Source organism: Sceloporus occidentalis, unplaced genomic scaffold (genome assembly GCF_023333645.1).
Source record: "Sceloporus occidentalis isolate IW3139 unplaced genomic scaffold, rSceOcc1.0.p SCAF_59, whole genome shotgun sequence".
NCBI classification, from domain to species: domain Eukaryota; kingdom Metazoa; phylum Chordata; class Lepidosauria; order Squamata; family Phrynosomatidae; genus Sceloporus; species Sceloporus occidentalis.
This window is the reverse complement of record NW_028317039.1, coordinates 5,648,812-5,669,112: the sequence shown is the minus strand read 5'-3', so window position 1 is coordinate 5,669,112 and position 20,301 is coordinate 5,648,812. Positions and strand designations below refer to the sequence as shown.

General features: G+C 39.5%; 1 protein-coding gene across 5 annotated transcripts in view; it reads right to left on the bottom strand.

Moving 5' to 3' along the window:
- The window catches only part of LOC149287587 (nck-associated protein 1), a 53,971-nt gene that overhangs the window by 5,123 nt on the left and 28,547 nt on the right, over nucleotides 1-20,301 (bottom strand). For all 5 annotated transcript variants that reach the window (XM_089492675.1, XM_089492671.1, XM_089492672.1 and 2 more), the window contains 19 exons: nucleotides 20,012-20,154; nucleotides 19,819-19,909; nucleotides 19,099-19,236; nucleotides 17,599-17,647; nucleotides 16,859-17,015; nucleotides 16,156-16,212; nucleotides 15,686-15,782; nucleotides 15,207-15,313; nucleotides 14,288-14,420; nucleotides 13,269-13,350; nucleotides 12,584-12,642; nucleotides 10,626-10,771; nucleotides 8,547-8,679; nucleotides 7,118-7,237; nucleotides 6,651-6,790; nucleotides 4,551-4,682; nucleotides 3,878-4,096; nucleotides 2,438-2,568; nucleotides 372-469 (listed from right to left, as the gene is read on the bottom strand). In XM_089492675.1, the coding sequence (XP_089348801.1) occupies nucleotides 372-469; nucleotides 2,438-2,568; nucleotides 3,878-4,096; nucleotides 4,551-4,682; nucleotides 6,651-6,790; nucleotides 7,118-7,237; nucleotides 8,547-8,679; nucleotides 10,626-10,771; nucleotides 12,584-12,642; nucleotides 13,269-13,350; nucleotides 14,288-14,420; nucleotides 15,207-15,313; nucleotides 15,686-15,782; nucleotides 16,156-16,212; nucleotides 16,859-17,015; nucleotides 17,599-17,647; nucleotides 19,099-19,236; nucleotides 19,819-19,909; nucleotides 20,012-20,154 (2,232 nt within the window). The remainder of the gene's footprint in view (nucleotides 1-371; nucleotides 470-2,437; nucleotides 2,569-3,877; nucleotides 4,097-4,550; nucleotides 4,683-6,650; nucleotides 6,791-7,117; nucleotides 7,238-8,546; nucleotides 8,680-10,625; nucleotides 10,772-12,583; nucleotides 12,643-13,268; nucleotides 13,351-14,287; nucleotides 14,421-15,206; nucleotides 15,314-15,685; nucleotides 15,783-16,155; nucleotides 16,213-16,858; nucleotides 17,016-17,598; nucleotides 17,648-19,098; nucleotides 19,237-19,818; nucleotides 19,910-20,011; nucleotides 20,155-20,301) is intronic.

Below are 20,301 nucleotides of genomic sequence, written 5' to 3'. Positions count from 1 at the left end.
AATACCAAGAGCAGAATAGTTTCATTAAGCCCAAAATGACAGCACCTTGGCTAAGTTCCCAACATAATGAAGCAGCAGTATATAACGCTTGGTTTAAGAAACAGGTTTCGGCAAGCAAAGAAGGTCTAAATCTAACGCAATGCTTCGGCTCAAGTCAAAACTGGACAGAAAGTCCAAGCTACAGAAATCGATGGATATTAAACATCCACGGTGAAAAAGGATTGAGTAATATTAATCTAGCGTATGAACACGCAAAGTTAAACATATAACTGTGCAGGATCATGTTAATCAAATGAAACCATAAAATAAAAAAGCCTTACTTCAGGAAAACATGGTATTTTGTTTGGTTTACAAAAAACTAAGAAAATTACCTTAAGTTCAGCCACTTGGGAAGAAATATGCCACATGAGACTTTCACTTAGAAACTTCATGCCGTATGGTCCCAATAGTTCTGACAGGGCTCTCATTTCTATAAAATGATAAAAAATAGAATACACATGTAAATACAGAACACAAAAATAGTGAATGTCTGTATATGCAAGGGGCCAGAGCAGATGCCATCACATTCCACCATCTATAACAGTCTACAGTTTGGGAAAACCGTTTAGATTCTGATCTTGTTGACCTGTCTTGACTTCTGCATTGTGGTTACCGATTACCTACAAACACAATCTCATCTTCAATAATGGTCATTTTACGAGACTCAATATGCCTCATCATAATTAAACACTAATTCTTGTACATTTATGGAACCTCATAAAAAAAACCTTTCCAATGCCACGCGTCAGACCAGAAAACATTTCCCTATAGCAGTTCCAACCAAACTGGATCCCCAGCTTTGTAGACAATCACCAATTCCTTTTTTTAAATTTCCACATACTAAAGGCTTCTAAAGTCTAAACATTCTAGCTCCCCATTGGACAGGGAAGAATGTCTTGGATTATTCATGTAAAAATATGATTTAAAAATTGTTTACAAAGGAAGGGGATTGGTTATATAATCATATAATCAAGTAATGTAGTTTGAATGGTATTTTTCTGATTGATCCAAATTAAGCAGGATACACAGTGTACACAACAATTCATAAGCTACAGCTTTGATGATAATACCGTATTTGCTCGATTATAAGACGACCCTGATTATAAGACGACCCCCCAAAATCTGAATATTAACTTAGGAAAAAAAGAAAAAGCCTGAATATAAGACGACCCTAAAGGAAAAAAGTTTTACCAGTAAATGTTAATTCATCTAAACTATTTTTTTAAATAAAAGCTATGATTGAGAAAAATATTTTTTTTGTTTTTATTTCTTGTATTTTCCAACCTGTCCCCCAGTTACGCACATCTGCCCCCAGGCTTGCCACTCCAATATGGCACTGTGGCCCATGATATGCCTTTTAACCCTCTATATGCCACTGTGCCCCATGGTATGCCTTTTGACCCCCTATGTGCCACTCTGCCTCCAGAAATGCCTTATACCCCTATATGCCACTCTGCCTCCAGAAATGCCTTATACCCCTATATCCCATTCTGGCATTTAGGGGGTTAAAATGCATATTATGGGGCAGAGTGGCATATAGGGAGGTATAAGGCATTTCAGGAGGCAGAGTGGCATTAAGGGAGTTAAAAGGCATTGTATAGAGCACTCTGCCTCCAGAAATGCCTTATACCCCTATATGCCACTCTGGCATTTAGGGGGTTAAAATGCATATTATGGGGCAGAGTGGCATATAGGTGTATAAGGCATTTCAGGAGGCAGAGTGCTCTATTAAATGCCCCCTTAACGCCACTCCAGAAATGCCCTATGCCCCCATTTAACACACACACACACACCCTATACCCCCATTTAACTAACACACACACACACACACACACTCTCCCCTCCCCTCCCCTCTCAGCCCTCTCTTACCGGTGCTTCCAGCCGGGGCAGCGGGTTGACGTCGCCTTCTGCTGCAGCCGGAAGGAGGTGGAGTTGGCAGCGGGGGTTTGTCTGCGTCCGTCGCGTATACTTTCCCCGGCTGTCAGAGATCAGAGTTCCCCGCACCGGTGCGGGGAACTCTGATCTCTGACAGTCGGGGAAGGTTTGCGCGACGGACGCAGACAACCCCCGCTGCTAGCCACACCTCCTTCCGGCTGCAGCGGACGTTGTCTACGCGGATCGCGTAGACGTCAACCCGCTGCCCCGGCAATACAGCAGGAAGCACCGGTAAGTGTGTATGATGGGGGGGGGGGTGAGACAGGAGGATCCAGGTCCCCTGCAGCGGTGCGGGGGATCTGGATCTTAGTCTCCTAATCAGACTCTATTTGAGGTCTGATTAGAAGACGACCCCGATTAGAAGACGAGGGGTATTTTTCAGAGCATTTGCTCTGAAAAAAACCTCGTCTTATAATCGAGCAAATACGGTAATATACTTTGAATTTTCATTTATAGAGCTCACCAGATATGTCGGAATATTCCTCGGCATTGAAGGTCAATTCATTCTCTGTGGGAAGGTTTACGAAGGCTTTCATCGCAGGGAAATATGCTATATGGCCATTGCTAACTTGCCTCAGTAGTGTTTCCAAGTACCTACGAGAGAGAGAGAGAGAGAGAGTGAGAGAGAGAGCGTGAGCACAACGCCAGCAAATCCCTCATTCCCAGTAAGCCACAATAACATGTCGTTTTCCGGTGTTCAGATGGGTATAATCCAAAAGTAATAGATTACTAGAAGCCATATATATGGAATTTGATGGCACTATATAAAACAATAAATAATAATAATATATACCGTATCTTAATGGTTACCTATCTCTCCTGGTTCTTATCTTTAAATACAAGGCTGCCATTAAGTTATCAGTAGTTCCATGATACATGCAAAGTGACTTTCTATATGTCAAACAATTACATAGATTTAAGTCTGGAGAATACACACACAATACTACATTAAATGTTTAATATATTGCATTACACTGGCATGGCTATCTAGTCCTACATCATATGTAAAACTACCTGGCTGTTAAGGATGGTCACTTTGTTGTTCTGTGACATACATAGCAGAGTTATTTGTCAAGGGGTTTCAGAAAGATGAGCAGCCATTTAAAGGCTGAACTGAAACATGCCATCACTTTAGTGACAACAAGGATTCGGACCTAAACCCTAGCGCAAGACCCATTAGCAGATTCCCAACATGTACATATTCAGTGAGCCGGCTATCAAGAATTCCACTGCTAACAACATAGTAAAATTCAATGTTCAAGCTATATTAAGAAAAGAAGCCAAGTCAACTTGCGATGAAGCCGGTCTATTCAAACGTTGTTATTTCGCAATCACTCTCAATAGCGAAGGCAACAAACCGTTAACTCTGAAGAGCAGTTAGTCTGGCTCAGCTGTTTGGACCCCTAGCAAGTTTTACTATCCTGGGAAATGACTAGACAGTAATGGAAAATATACCATCGAGTTTCCCAGTGCACGACAGAAATGTTATTAACCAGATGGAAAATGAAGATCCTGTGGCATCCAGCATTCCAGAGCTAGAACATTTCATATTAAATATCACTGTGTTCAAATATGCATTGATTTAGTCACCCAAAACCGAATAAAGATCAGATGGAAAAAAAGAGAAAGACTAGATAGATGTCTGTTCTTCCCTCTGCTCAAGCATTGTATAGAGGTTATCTCTGAAAATAGACACCTGCTATATAATGTAACATTTGTAGCGTATGTTGGGCAAGGACAGGCATGCACGGAGAATCCAGACTGGATGGGCCTAATCTGCCGTCACTTTCTAACCTTAAAAACAAACAGTTGGCATGTAAAAAGTAAAATAGTTCTCAGCAATCACAACTACATCCTCACGCAGCCTTTACATCCAAAATCTGTTCAGCAAAAAAGCTTTTACCAATTAGTGTATAAACTGGTGATTGTTGGCTCTCCGTGGCTGTCTAGATGTTGAGTTTGTTGGAGAAGAACATTGTTGAAAACCCTCGTGATGTCAATCTGCACGTAATTCTCGATTGACTGGAGCACGGTCATGTAGGCTCTTACACTCGTTAATAACTCGGATGGTTTTGCAATCTCTTGTGTGGCTTGATTGTACATGGTCATGCCAACAATTGACCTATTAGGGAGTTTAAAAAAAAAATAAATAAAATGCAATTAAGATGTTAAAATGTATCAAAGTGAAATAACTCCGGCAAACGTTTGACAAATTAATGGGAGACAATGTTGAACCTTTAAAAGATGGTTAATTTATACTGTATGTAAACTGTAACAATACATAAGATTCTCATCAAGGCACCAGATAAGGTGGGCCAAATGTTGGAAAATTCTATGTAAGCATAACAAAAAAAGAACCATAAATTAGATTTTTAAAACTATAAACATTTATAAATGAAGTATGCTGCCTAAATAAAAAAAGATTATTTTTTCTATTTTTATAAAGTTAAAATAGTTTATTCAAAAGTAATTTTATGTTCATTGGCAAATACGTAGCGACACACCGGGCATACTAATGTTCAGGGATTTAAAGCACACAAGCTTACAGCATACAAAACGCAAGTCGACAGTCTTACTTGGTAAAGCGGATTTCCAGGTGTGAGGTCAAATATTCCCGTGGGGTAAACGTGTGCTCCCAAACCACCATATTCGGTGCGTAGTTGATGGAGAAGCAGAGCTCTGAAAGTGCCGTGTGTAGTTTATCCAAGCTGGGGGAAGAAATTATGGCCGTACTGAATTATTCTTAGGTTTCGATATTCTTTAGCAAGTAAAAGCAGCAATTTTTCTTTTGCAGAAATCCAAAGTAAATAAACCATGTAAATATTATATAGTAAGAGATAAATAAATAGCAATAATTTCCTAAGACAGCAAAATTAACATTTGTAAAAGTTGGGGATGCTGGGTTAAATAGCGATACAAGTAGGAATCCCGCTCCACAAAAATAGTTTAAAATTTCAAATTTTAAATTAGATCAGTTAAAACATAATAGACAAAAAAAAGAAAAAATTTGCTCAAGTGATAGAAAGGAGATACGCCAATGCGTTTCAAACCTTACGGTTCTTAATCATGGCTGTTGGGTTAAGACAGCATGAAGACAGACACTGGGCAAATAACCAGTTCCACCATTATAACAGGTAAGGAAGGGAGCCAACAAGGAAAGAGGCTATGCTACAATGGAGACCCCTTTTTGAAAGTCACTGTAGAGAGTGTTTGGGTTCCAGCAACCAATCAATCAGTGTGATTTAATATAAGAACAGAGATTGTTTGATGGTCTGGACACCATTCGATGGAGTCTACACAATTTTTTTTAATATAAAACAATTATTGGTGATATGTGAAAAACCTCTACTAAGATTAAGGGGGGTGGGGGATTCACTTATTTATTCTATACAGTAGGTGCCTCTGCTAATCAGTAACCCAATTTATGTATATCGGGTTTAGCACAAGGATGCACAGTTCGTATCGCCTGACACCTGGGACATGCAGTTCCTTTCGCTGGGCAGGAGTTTTTTTTTTCTCTTTTTCATTTAGCCCTGCTGTGAGCAAGCAACAGGGTTAGGATCCAGGCCCTGTGCTGCCGGCACTTCCGCCTGGGCTTCTATGATGGAGCGCCGCCATAGAAGCCCCGGCGGAAGTGGCAAGAAGCAGCAGATGTCGTCTATGTGCATTGTGCAGACTTCCACCGGTGGCCCACGCTAGACACCAGGGAGTCCGGGGATGTATTGGTAAATCGGGGGGGGGGGGATTGGCACATCTAGGGGAGCAGAGTGGCATATCTATAAGGTGCATTATGAATTAGGGTGGGGGCACCTTTAAATAGCACTTAGTTTTCCAAATTTCAGTTTGTATATAACTGCATAATAGATACCAAAAATGTTACAACGCATGTATTCCTTTTCATTAGATTAAAGCTTTTTTACCATTCCATTTGTGGATTTTTTTTTTTTTTTTAGACATTTTTCATTATACCATATTTGCCCGAATATAGGCCGCACCCCCCGGCCTATATTTGGGGTCTAGCGCCCGACAACCGGGACATGCAGTTCCGGGCGCCAGGCAGGCAGCGGGGTTAGGATACAGATCCCCCGCAGCGGTGCAGGGGACCTGCATCCTACTCTCCGATACGCTCAGACAGCCTCCCCTGCCGGCACTTCCCACTGGGGGGAGTCCCGGCAAGGGAGATTGTTAAAGCACATTGAGCAGACGTGCCGGCAGCGGAGGTCGTTCACGCTCATCGCCGCAGCCGGTGAACGTCTGCACGACGCGCTTAGACAATCTCCCGTGCCAGCGGAAGTGCCGGCACCGTAAGTTGTCTTTGCGTATTGCGTAGGTGTCCGTGGCCCCGCAAGACACACGGGAGTCTGCTTTGGTAAGTCGTGGGGGGGGCACATCTTGGGGGCAGAGTGGCAGCGTATCTCAAGGGGGGAGGGCAGAGTGGCAGTATATATCAGGTGGAGGGCAGAGTGGCAGCATATCTCGGGGGCAGAGTGGCAGCATATCAAAAGTTAGAAAAGCATCTTTTAGGGTGCAGCCTATATTCGGGTGCAGCCTATAACCGAGCCAATACGGTATATTCCTCTATAAATTGAGCCAACACAGTAAATGGTATCATTACATTTCAACGAAGCAGCACACTCTATATACGCAAGATACAAAATCCACAAGAATAGCCTTACTTTGTTACCACGAGCCTATTTTTTCTCATGCTTTCAACGCCAGGCTTTTCCCTCTCAGGTTCTCCTTTCTTCCCAGTCTGTTTTTTGGACTTTTTGTTAACTGCTTGACTGATTGTTTTGGCACAATGCTTTGGCAATAACTGTAAGAAGAGAATAAAAAGTGTCCCTGTAACCATGGCAATCTTACAAATACGAGTTCAGGTGGGCAGTCCATGGTACCATTATTATTTAATAAAAAGTATATATTTGTGGAGTCAGGTTTAACTTGTTTTATTCTCCACTTTTTTTTTTTTTTTTTTTTTAAACATAAATTTTAATGTGGATCTCACTATTTCAAATTTTTAAAAAAAATGTCAAAACATTACACTCCAAAAAGTTTATGCATCAACAACAGAAGAGCTTTTCACATGGGTAACATTAGGCATAATATCCTAGATTTTGTTTAATGTGAAATCAAGGAATCTTACTTGATCGCTAAGTGTACACTGCTCTGTGCAAATATCTGTGATGAGATTTCGAGCTTGTTTTGCCATTTCGTCCAAGAACATGTTACATAGCGAGAGGCTTCGATCTCCAATGTGATGGCGCTGGTAACATACAAAAACAAAGGAAAATACATCAACCCCATGGTAAAACGGTTGTCAAAAAAAAATTATATATAAAAAAAAACAAAAAAAAAAACTATATTAAAAGCACAAAAAAAAGGATTTTTATCTTGAACACCACCAATTTTAAACATGTTTGCAAAAAATCTGTGATCTGTGTTGTGAAAATAAGCTTAAAACCTATTAAGAAAGGGGGTAACAGCCAGATGGGATCCACTATCTTCTACGCAGAGACGTCAGGAATTATTTGGTGCGTATGCTTAAGGCAAATTACTTTTAAAACTGCCACGTGTTAAACTCTAGAACAGTTATGCAGCTTTATTAGGCTCCGTTGATAAAATGTCAAGTTTAATTCCGTCAGAAGGGAAACATTGGAGAAGCAGTCACACCAGTTTGACTCTTCCTAATACGCATTAGTCTCGGTGTGTAGAGTACTAAAACCATCCTAAAAACATCTACTTTTTGTGAAGGCTAGTGCGTTAATGGCACAGACAGGGCACCGCTGAGAACAGTCCTGAAGACCAATGTAATGCATATAACTGATCATAGGTGTCCGGACACTTACGATGGAGGTGTAAGTTCCCAAACAACCACCTTGTGCAATGCTAGCGTAATTAAATGGCTGGAACTTCAAAAAGATTGAATCCCAGAATACATATGATATCCATGCATACATATTAGCAATATTTTTCTGCTCCCAAAATATCTATACAATTCATGTTTTAAGTGACAAAAATAGCTGCACAGAATATAATATAACCACCCAAACTAAAACACTAAGTGGTGCAAGTCCATCATAGGGTTCAGAATCTGCTTATTAACCCCAGTTAATATACATCTACAAGGAGATTTAACATTTGTGCACATACTGATACTGACAACACTGCAGGCTTTGAGAAGATAAATGGCCTTAATCTCTACTGCAAGATTTCTGGGTTTTTTCTCTCCCAAAATCAAATGAAGATTAGTCAACTGCCCAAAGGCAAAAGAATGCACTGGACTTCAGCCAACGTTGCCTTTGTAGTTCCCGGTCCCGTCAAATCACTCACACAACTGCACTGATCTCTGATGTAGCAATTTGCAGTTCAACAATTATTTACAAAGTAGTCCTTGATTTTATTAAAAACTACTGAAAATAGTCAAAAGCAGTAAAAGCAAGAAACTTGGTCACCGCTAATATTGGACATAAGTAAAAAAGACAAAACATCCTCAACAACCAGTGTATGAAAAAAAGAGGGGGGGGGGACTTATTAAAGGAACCTCATCAGGACACAACGTTCATGAAACATACCTCTTCAGGACAAAGCTCGTGGGTGCAGCTCATAAAATGAGTGCAGATGAGGGGGAACGAGATTGAATATCTTGACTGGGAAGGCAGCTCCAAACACTGTTGAAACATCTTCTCAAATGCTCGACTATAAAAGCTAAGAAGTAAAAACAATTAGATTACACACAAAGCAGCTTACATCAGTAGTACCAATACTCACACTACATAATTTCTCCCGTGTCACATATCAATATTATATCGTTAAGTAAGCATCATACTTGAGTTACGCGTTCTTTTGCTACGGAGAGTAGTGAGATTTCTTGTCTTGGTTTCTTCGTCCTTGTGCAAGGCCAGAGGATCATGAGTAGGTGAGTAATTTTACTTATCTTATCATGCAATTAAATAACTTTAGAGGTGTTAGATAAAGCTATGCATGTATTACATACTTTCAAAAATATTTGAAATCTGCACACTGCACCAAAACTAATACATCCTATTAGGATACCAGGAAAAGAAGAGAGAGAAACTTGTACCGGAGCCTAGAGATCAGACTATGACCACCATCTGAAACCTGCCATGTCAGCTTTTTCCCCCAGAATTTCTCCCCTAGCTCCCGTGTTCCTTATGTGTGGTAAGCAACATGTAGCTATTTTCTTGTTTGAAACAACATTTTTATAGCAAGTATGGTGCCATTTCTGCGCTGGAATCCATGGCATTGCACTGTGGGGAACCGCCATGTCCCAAAAGCCTAGTATTTTCATGGTTCAGTTAAACACTATAAATCATTTTTTTGTGGCCTGGATGAGCTTTCACCACAGAGTTGAGGCTCCTTCTTATTTTACTGTTTGTGTTGGCTCACTTCACTTTTTCCATACAATTTTAGACATCCATAAACAAGGGGAAAGAAAAAAACACCTTTGTCGAAATCATAAACCCCTACATCCAGTTCTGCAAGATAGTATTTATCCATTTGGATGCAACGATAAATGATAAGTTATTTACATTTCATACAGTTACTTCTGTGCACGTCCTGGCAGGCAGCCCCTCAGGTGTATGGACAGGCAAACTTTACGGTATATGCTGGACCAAAAAGCAGGGCTATCAACCCAGGCAGTGAAGCCAAGCAGCTCTTCAGACCAATTAATTAGGAAACATTCTGTAGAGCAGTGGTTTCCAAACCATACCCTAGGCACAATAACACTGCATATTCTATTCTAACAGGGCGATCCAACGTCTACTGTAACCATTCCATAATGGAATGGTTATGTCAAAAAACAATATTTGCCAGTTCCTTTAAGTTGCATTATTTCGAGGGCAATCATATTCCCACTAGGCCCATTTAGCAATGTCAAACCATAGATGAGGTTCTCCTACCAACCTGGGAACATTGCTACCTGGTGATGGTAAAATGAGTAAAAGAAGAGTAAACTTAAGAGAAGATTCCATGCCTGTGAAGTCAGTAACCAAGAAATTTACAGAACACAAGGGAATGAAGAACTTCTCAGTTAAATACACATGTATACACATGTATAACCGCATGAAGTAATTCCAAAAATCTATCTTATAGGTCTGAGTCAAGATTGTGCTGTGGTTTATTACATTCTTGAAAAATGTTTTTCATTATCAAGGAAAATAAATGGAAACCGTACAGGCGACAATGAAACATGCAGTATAAAAGTGCTGAAGGCATACGTCAAGATCCGTCCTGTAAAAGATGTCTCTGACCTAAAACCTGTTCCTTTACCTGTTCCTAGTACCACAATGACACCCTTTTCAGACTAGATCCATGAGAGCTACTTCCTTGTGAGTAGAGTTGCCATATCAGCCACTTTTTCCAGGACATATATAAATGTCTATTTTCCTTCACAGTAGGAAATCAACAACTTAATTAAGTTTATCCACCCCCAAAATACAGGGAAGCACACTGTAGCGGTAGTGGTCAGCAAAATGTAACAACTGGATGTGCCTTGGAAAAAATGGCCAATATGGCAGCCATACCAGTGAGTACATATTTCCAACAGAGCAGCCATACCAGTTAAGCATAGAAGAGAAGCACTTGTTGAAGAAAATCAGCTCAACTTAGATTACAAAAAAAGGACTTACCAGAAAATGGAGAGGTCCGATGTTTCCACCAACATTTCCACTAAGGAATCTACCATTTTTGTATGGAATATTATAGTGTTCATCATCTTCCCAAGCTCCCTGTGGTCAGCAAGACTCAATGAAGCTTTGGAAACACTGGTATAAGCCTACAAAAACAGACCACCATTAGTACAAAAAACATAAAAGCACAAGCAAGCCGACAAGACAACAAAAACATGGAAAGACGCCCCAGAGACCATCCAGTCCAATCTTTTCATGTAGTGAGCATATAATGACCCAAAACATATACAAACTAGTCCACATACTGCTTTTACGGCTGACTATAGAAACAAACATTTCTGTATTTGTGCTAATTTGTGGTAATTCATGGCAAGTAACACGTCCATTAAATAAATAAAAAGCTAAATATGTCAATTTTGGGCAAAATGGTTTCCTTGCTGCAAATATTTAGACTACTTATAACTGCACAAGAACTACTGGGCAGCTCTGACAACTAAATCACGTAGGATTAAAGTACCATTCTTTAGAGTTTAAAGCTTAGAGTCTAAAGAAGAAAAAAAAAAGTCTCAAAAAGCAGCTTAAGAAGAAGTTTGGCAGAAACTTCTGATGAAAATTCCGAAGCTTAAGAGCCCCTGTGTTTCATTTTGAAGAGCTATGAATCTGTTAAAGTGTCCACATTTCCATGACCAAACGCGAGTGGGATGTCAGCATGTCTTTTGATGGCCGGTTTTACCATTATCTCAAAACAAAGACAAAATGGCCAGATATCTTGACTTAAAAGTGGTTTTACTTTTTAGATCCTTAAGAAAATACAAGCTGCCTTTTTTCAGTTGTCTTAAGCATAATACATTTTGTTGCACAGCCTTCTAGTTCTCTTGCCAAAAATAATAGACGCGGAAGCCATTCTGCAAGCATCAAAGCATTCTCGGGTCAGACGAGACAAAGTGCTATTCAGCTACTGTTGCACAGATGTTAGTGCAATTCTTATATTCAATCTAAAGCCAATGCATCGGATTCCAAATCTGACAGGCTTTAATGTCATACTTGTAAAACAATGTGTTACACAAAACCGGCCAATTTTTTTTTTTAAACAAAGATAAATTATACAGTATGTAGATGTATAATGTGTGAGAGACTAGTTCATATATCTCTATCCCCTTTGAGATCCAGTCTTTGGTGGAGGGGGTTGGCTTTGGTAGTTGGAATATATTTCTTGGAGGCATACATTTTAACTAATTAAATAGTTGTCGACACTTTATCACTCTTACAGTTTTCTTTAAAAGGCTTTTAGTATCACTAAACGCTATGTGCAGCTTGTGCTTTCTGTTTGGCAGTCAGTGAGAACGTTTCAGAGATATTTAGAAGTAAATTCACGGATGATGAGGCGAGTATCAATCCATTTCCTTCCATGCATCCAATGGATTTCACGCCATTTCCTGAAATGTTCTCCTTCCTCCCCAGCCGCAACCAAATTAGACACCATTCCATATGGTATATATGTATAAGGCGGATTTTTTATATATAATTCTGTATATCATGCTGGTTTTAGTGTATAGAACTGTAAAATATAGGAGTTTGGAAAAGCGACAGATCTGCTTTAACTTGGCCCCTGAAACTAAAGCGGAATTCACGGTTTGCACCTCTTGCAAAGTGCTTGCTGATCTACCCGTGCAGCAAGAAGACTTATCCTTGCCCCTGCTGGCCCATCCATTAGCTCATACCCATGGAAGAGTATTGCAAGTATTGGAACTCTTGCAAACACTAGAGACAAAGAACAAGAGCATAGAAATATAAACAAGTGACCCCAGTATTTTTAGAACATGGAGTTGTCTATGTATCTAGAGTGAAACTAGTCAGGGATTAAATGTTGGGATAACTGGAAGGGTTTTGCAAACCTACCAATTATCTTTTATAATACTAAACATTTTAAAAATGGCAGGATTAATATGATAAATTACCTGTAACCGGAACCAATCCAACCTCATGCCTCTGAAGTCAAAAACTTCTCCATCTTCAACTAGGAATCAAGGCGCAAGAAGACATGTTTAAGAATACAAGCAATTCTATTATTTTCTAAGAATGGAAAATATAAACCATGAGTGCAACAAATATATGGACGTCAAATATCTTCATATACATTTATAAAAGCCAAACTATATATAACGCAAACAATCTTCATCCAGCTACTTGATTCAATATATATTTTGTCTCAATTGTGGGTACAGTCAGTTGATTTCAATTTAGCTTTGCGTGTGGATAACCGATACGATGGGTGCGATGTAGTGAGGGGTCTCTGGAAAGTATAATCAGTGAGAAGGATAGCTCATTAACCTCCTTTGTCAGTACTTCTACACCACAGAGGACCTACGCTGCTGCATTGTGTACTGCCTGATGCTCTACAAACTTCTAAGCAGGAGGATGCCCTGGACTGAAAATATGTTTAGAAATTAGAGTAAATTATCTAATTATTCTAAATGTCTTACTCAGGTCATTAAACCAGATTACAAAGTCATATTAAAAGGCACTGCTCCCTAGCGAGATCGATAACCACTTTCCTAAAGTAAAACGTGTTGGCCTTAGGCCAGCATATGGGACGTTAGCGGGGGCGCACACGGCACAAAGAGCACACAGTTTACGTCTTACCCTGCTTAACGCTCAGAGACGTCATAGTGTTCACAAAAGAGGACATGATGATCGATTCGTCCTCTGGGCAAACAGAGAGATTCTAGAATACAATATTTAAAAAAATAAATAAATAAAAAAAAGTACACTGAGCAAAGGTTTGTGTTCTTACAAGTCATCCTCTCAGCACATTCTGTAAATCAGTAGATTCTGCATAGGAACTCAAATTAGCGACAAAAATATTTTCTAATTGTAAAAGCATAACATTTTACAACATCTGTGTAAACAAATAGGACACCCCCCCCCTCGCTGCTCCAAAAGATATCGCCGTTTTGATAACCTGTGCCAATTGCAATCCCGGAGCGCCCTCTAGTGATGGTAACATACGGTACACGTAGTCATATAGTCATATTCACGGAAAACAGGTTCAAATGGCTATTATTACTATACCTGGCCTCCACTCCATAAATTTGGCTTTTTTGTGTCTTTGGCGTGCGAGTTGTGTACTAAGTCAAAACATTTTCCACACATTTTAGCACACCAAAGCATATCATCAGCCTGACAATTAATACGTTTACATTCTAAATGTGACACACTTTACCAAAACCTGCAATACTATGTACCTGAATTCTCATCTTTACCCAAAACTCACATTGTAATACATGAAATATTTGTAGCTGAAGCAGAAACTAGGGAATAGAGTTTAGATTTTCAAATAGTGCATAACAGGGGATGGCTGGCACCTTCTAGCAGGGAGGCAGGGAGAGCCAAGTGGCCCTTCACTCCCTCAGTAACCAACATACACCCTGGCACACATATTTACTCACACTCACACTAAAACACATATATATACACACTCATGCTGATGCACACACAACATTCATTCCCTAACCTAGCTTGGCACCAAGTTGGAGCAGCTCAACATTCTGAGTTCCACATTGACGGACACAGGCTGACAGGACAATCCCAAAAGAAAAGGATATTTCGAAACAGTGTAACTGATATAAAATGGAATTCTCAGCATTCAACCATTTATTTACCTGAACAAGTTCATTCAAGACTACGGCATCAAAGCCAGACAAATACTGCACATAGTATCTCTGCATCACAGGTCCGTATTTTCTCACATGTGCTCTCAGCTCTTCCATGTAAAATATAAGTTCAGCGATGTGCCTACACAGGGAATGGTTTAAAATGTCAACCTTACACAAACACAGAAGCGTTCTATGCAGTACAGTATTTGAAATTCATTTTGTAGTCCAAAAGTCACTTGCAAAGATGGACCAGAGGACAATTGGGTCAGACAATTATGATTGGCTCTAAGTGATCCATAAGGCGGCGATTCCACTGCACGCTCTAGGAGAACACGACATCAACAAGGTTTCATGGAATCTGGAGATAGTGGAATGCTTGGGATAAAGTCTTATTACGTTAAAGTATTTTAGTAGCTTCAGTCACATCTACCACTGCGCCAAGCAAATCTAAAGCTGAAACTCTTGGTGATACAAAGCTTTAAGACCGGGCACACAGCAAATGCAATATCAGGGCTGTCAACAGATAACCATTCCATTTTGGAGGATTTTGGAGTTACTTAAAGCAACTCATGAGATGTCTACTTTAACACCTCCATATCCCTTTCATTACTTCCATCAGGCTAGGGCAGTAAAGTTTTGGTCAAATGGAGAATATTTATCATTCCTTAGCACTTCAGGGACCAGGATTACAGCTAAACGACCGCTAAACTGCTGCACAAGAATGACGGCAACATTCAGCTAGCAGTTTGTGTAATTAGGCAAAAACCGAGAATGCAGCAAGCATATTTCACAAAAATAGCTAAAAGAACAAATATTTTACTTTCCTATGAACTACTCCATTTTAAGTGCTATTAGTGAAAAAATACACAGAAAATACTTCACTCCTGGCTGTCACGAAAAAGAAAACAAATAACCTGTGACTCACTTATCCATGAAGTCATCTGCAACCTTCTTTGGGATGTTATCTGCATGGCGAAGGAGCCAGATTATTTCATCGCGGGCAAACGACAATGCCATGAAAACAAAAAGTGCCTACAAAAAGAAATGTACATATATATTATTTGAGTGTAATTCTTTCTTGTTCTGGTTTGGCACAGAGTCTTATAATTCATGTAGTTTATCATGGCAAGGCTGTCACACACTATAAGACTATTCACGTAAATCACAAAGATCAACATCAATTGTATACTTCTGAAATAATACAATGATTGTTTGATATATATACACACACACACACATAATATTCATACATACACACCTCCCCCAAAGATGACTTGGTGTGTATCCATCATATAGGTGGACATACATGCCAACGGACAGCCTCCTTGCCATAATAAATAGTAGCATAAAAATGAGGCTCTGAATGAATGAAAGTGTTTTTTTGTGAATTTGCAAATGACTTACTTTTGGTCCCAGTAATCCGGGCTGATCCGCAAGCACAGTTGCCAATTCCTTCAAAGCGGAGCGTAAGAACTTGCGCCTCTCTCTGTGGGTTGCACCGCTGCACAGAATAAAATTGTTAACTATTTTCTTAGATTTTCTTGCCAATGTAAATTACTGTCCACTTGTCGTATTCTTGCCCAATGCAAATGAATACATAATGCATATGTATTTAAGGTTTTTTTCACATACAAGTTGTTCTACACACTAAAGGTTTCTGACTTCTCGTAGTCACAGAAAACCCCCATACTGTGTGCTTGTGATGGAATATCATAATCACAACAGAACCAACGCAGCCGAACCAAGGGCCAACAGGATACAGAAATTACACGGAGAACCACGTGCAAAAACACAGTCATGTATCAAACATGTATTAAAAACAAATACTCATGAATTGCCTTAAAACTACTAACAAAGCCAAAAATTAGACTTACGCGTGTGAAACTGCAGCCTCTTTGCATTCTCTGATGTCATTAATACGCTTGTTGTACCTGAAAGACAATCATTTAACAATGTATGAGACATGTACACAGTTAATTGAAAGGAATACAAGCTATTACCTTAATCCCAGATGAAATTGTGTAACATCTGCAAACATTTACAGAATTTATATTTGACACTGACCTCCCATGTGACAGGGTCACATTCATATCAGAAAGTTCCCCTTAAATTTACTCTTAAAAAGTACATGAGGCAAATACAAGAAACGTGAATTGCATGGATAAATCATTCACCAATACACGTTACAGTAAACTTCCTTCATTCATGCGCCATAACTCGGTGTTTCCTATTTAAGGTATGGGAGGGTGTTAACCCGTACAGCTTAACCAGCAAACAATGCGTATTAATGTACCTTTAGGTGTCCTCTTTTCTATCAGATGGACTTACCTGATGAAAAACAGCCCCCTCTACTGTGTTTGACACTAGGTCTGGCCCCTTGAAACAGCCACCCACCTCTATGAGAGTGCTCCTACTGAAATCAATATATCCTGTATAATGCATAGTTTTACATTTATAAAATGATTCGACACTCCCACCCTCCCCCCGGTCTATGCATTACTGAAGGCCAATTCTTTAAGGAGCTTTAATTTCCTAATTAAACATAGTATCAGAACAATAAGCTCAATTAGCAATTACCCTCTTATGTTTACAAACAGGTCCTCTGCAGCTTTGTGGATATGGAAAACTTCATCTCTGTAAAGCGAGAGACAAGAACTGCTCTGTAGGGCAAGCTTCCAGAGATTCAAAGATGTGGCATCGGTGTTTAGTATTCCATGGCACAAAATGAACCCAACTGAAAAAAATATATAAAAAAAAAACAGTCAGAAAGTTTGACCCTGAAACATTTTCATTAAACACACACAAGGGCATTTTACATGTGGAAAAGTGCAGTTTTTTTAAGCCAAGGTGTTTTGCTGAAATCTCAGAAATCTCACTAATGAGGGGCAGCTGACTGAGCCTGTCTTCTACACCGCCCAACAGGACTACAAGAAGGACAGGGCTCCCAGCACAGATGGCCAATGGAGCCTCAGGACCTTAGTGGTCTTAATCCTGGGAGAGAAATCAGTAGTGCCCAAAAGGCCTGAACCCATCACTTAAACCAAAAAAGTCTTCTTTGTAACGTTCCTGCTAGATGCCCCGAGACTCAGTCCCACTAAGGAACTTACTTTGAGGAAAACAAAAAGTGAAACAAGCAAAACAAGCAATGTTCATCAGTACAATCCCAAAGAAGTGCACGTGAAATAAAGCAAACATAGAGCCGGAGCCTGTGGCTGACATTTTTAAATTCTTTTTACTGCCAGCAAGAAGCCCGTGGCAAAAATGGTGAGATGCCAACCAACAGCTTAATGCAATAACTATCTATACTGAATACTTACATATGATCCATTTTTCCATTATGTCCAGTGAGAGGTATTCACACGGCATCTGCCAAACAAATAGAGTTTCAGCAACACATTGAGATGAGTTATAAGACAATATGGCAAAGATGATACCTTCACTGGCTAACTGGAATAACATTACTAACATTAACATTGAATTTAGCTTGTAACATGGCTAACATGGTATAATGCTATGCCTTTATGACAACAGTTCAGGCGGTACCTTAAATCAGAATAAATCACCAAGGAACATGTGTATTTATGGGCTCACAGAGGCAATAAGAGGCAATTGAGCCAGGAGGAGAGGTAATGCAAACCAAAGCCAGGATCTTTTTACAAAAGCCCACTCTGTAGAAGTAGTGAATAACATATTATTGGACTCGTGGTATCAATGGGCACATTGTCCGTTGGTTCTCAAAAATTTTCCACTGAGTTACAATGGCTGAAGGAGTAGTGAAAGATGACAAATGCAAGGTTAAAACCGGTCGTTGAATCTCTCCTCTGGTTTTAAAGGAACGCTTCAGCCCTAGTCTCCTGTTAAATCCATATTAGAGACCATTTTGCACAGACTCTAGTGCATTTTAAAGCACGCAGAACCGTATGAGCATTCTTTGAGTTATTGGTGTTAGGAAATGAGATTTCGGATTCATTTAAGCCTTCCCCAGCTGCCTCACTGGAAAGTAGCGAATATACTGCAGTATGCTTCTTAAGCATGTTTAGCAGAACTCTCACCTAAATCAAGGGGTGTAACAACTAATCACATGTATGCAATGGGAACATCCTGCTTCAAAGGGAGTGCTCCTCTGCATGTGCAAAAAAGCCGACATACTGCTGGTTTCAGCAGAAGCAACAAACGCGAATTTCTAACTTCAATAACAAAATAAAAATAATATCTCTAATTTTCATCCAGTAAAATGCACTGGCATTCATGTAAAAGGATTTGAAAAATAAAAACATTTTGGGAAACAGAGTGTTCCATTTTCAGTTAATCTTCATTGAAACAATGGAGCAGAATACATCTAGTCAGCCTGCTCCAATACCAGAACAGAACGTAGGGTCAGGCACGTCATGCAAAACGGTCACTTAATGACCTATGACGTGCCTGACACGTCATCAGACTTAAACAAGCTTAGAAAGTGATCAACGATCACGTTCTAAGCTTAAACGGTGTTGCTGTAATGCCTCGATGTCGAGGCATTCAGAACAACATATAATTTGTGTGGGTTCACTAAATGAGTAAAGAGAAAATGACATCTAAACACGAACACCGCAAAAGTGTTAAAACAGCCTCGGTCCCAATGGTACAAAAGGTAAAACACAGCCTGGTCCTTAAGGGGTTAAATGCTTGCAAACAACTATTGCTCTAGTGTTGCTCTATACAGACATTTTTCACTTGCAGATTCAATGTGATGAAGTGGGTGAACCCAATGTGTCGCCCCTCTAGTACAACTAAATTCTTAAAGTTGTAAGGACAAATATGACAAACCCCTAGCGTACCGTGTCGGACTGCGCCGGGTTCAGCATCGTACTTGGTGCACTGATGAGACTCAGGAGCTGGGCATTTCTCCACTGGTCTGCTGAAAGGTTTCTTCTGGGATAGACCATCTGGAGTGAAATGAGCGCATCTGACAAAGACTTGAGAGAAAAAAAAATATATTTTAATTTAGTGTAAATGTAGCAAACTTATCTGCAAGATCAGAATGAAGATTTAACTTACAAAAGGTCCAATTTATTCTCATAAAGGGCGCTATTAAATCAGGATCATCAGAAGCTAGAACCCTTCACTAAGCCCTTGCACAAATTACAGTATGCTATGCCCAAAATAAATAGTTTAATGCCAAGGTCAGAAATGTTTTTATTACTTAAAAAAGCAGAATTTGGTGGAAAGCTATTGTCTTTACTTATCTGCAGAAACAATGTAAAAACCATAATATAGGACCATATTTCCATTTACAGATGTCCTATACATCATGATGATGGCAACCTTTTCTTCTCATTTCTTGTTAACCCATAAGGCTGGCATGTGCTAGAATTATTTGTGTACTAAGCAAATTAAACACCAAGTGAAAGACACTATACCACATCAAGGAACATCCCTTGAAAAGAAATCTCTAAAGCGTATGTTTTGTGCTAGAACACGGATATTTAGCGAGTCAGCAGCAGGCAGTGGTGGCCACATAGCGCTATCAGAGCAACCAACAGGCCCTACAAACTCACCTTACTGTGAGGAACAAATTCCTCCATCATCTTCTTTAAAGGGTTTTCATAGTCCACTATCATCTGTCCGAGACGAGGATACTCTCGGTCACTAAATTATATTGCGTTAGGGAAAAAAACAAGGCTTTAGCACGTAATAATAAAAAAAAAAAAAAAAGGTAAAAACATTTTTGTGTAAGTAGATAATAAATACCTTGCTCCATGGGTCATTTCATGAGAGTAATTGTAGAGACCTATAATTGCTTTTCTCTCCTCAATCCGTGATAGCATTATCATTAGTGTCGTATAGGTTACAATCAGGTCTAGATAGTTCTTTGTTAAATCAAAGTTAACAGTCTGGGGGGGGAAAAAAAAAAAAAAAAAAAAAAGGTGGTTAACCTCAGTGGGAAACAAAAAGTTCATAAAATGGAGGTTAATTTGAACTTTGTCCCTCTTGTTTGATGCATGAAAAATGGTACACTTTTTCATCTTATTTTCATTCAA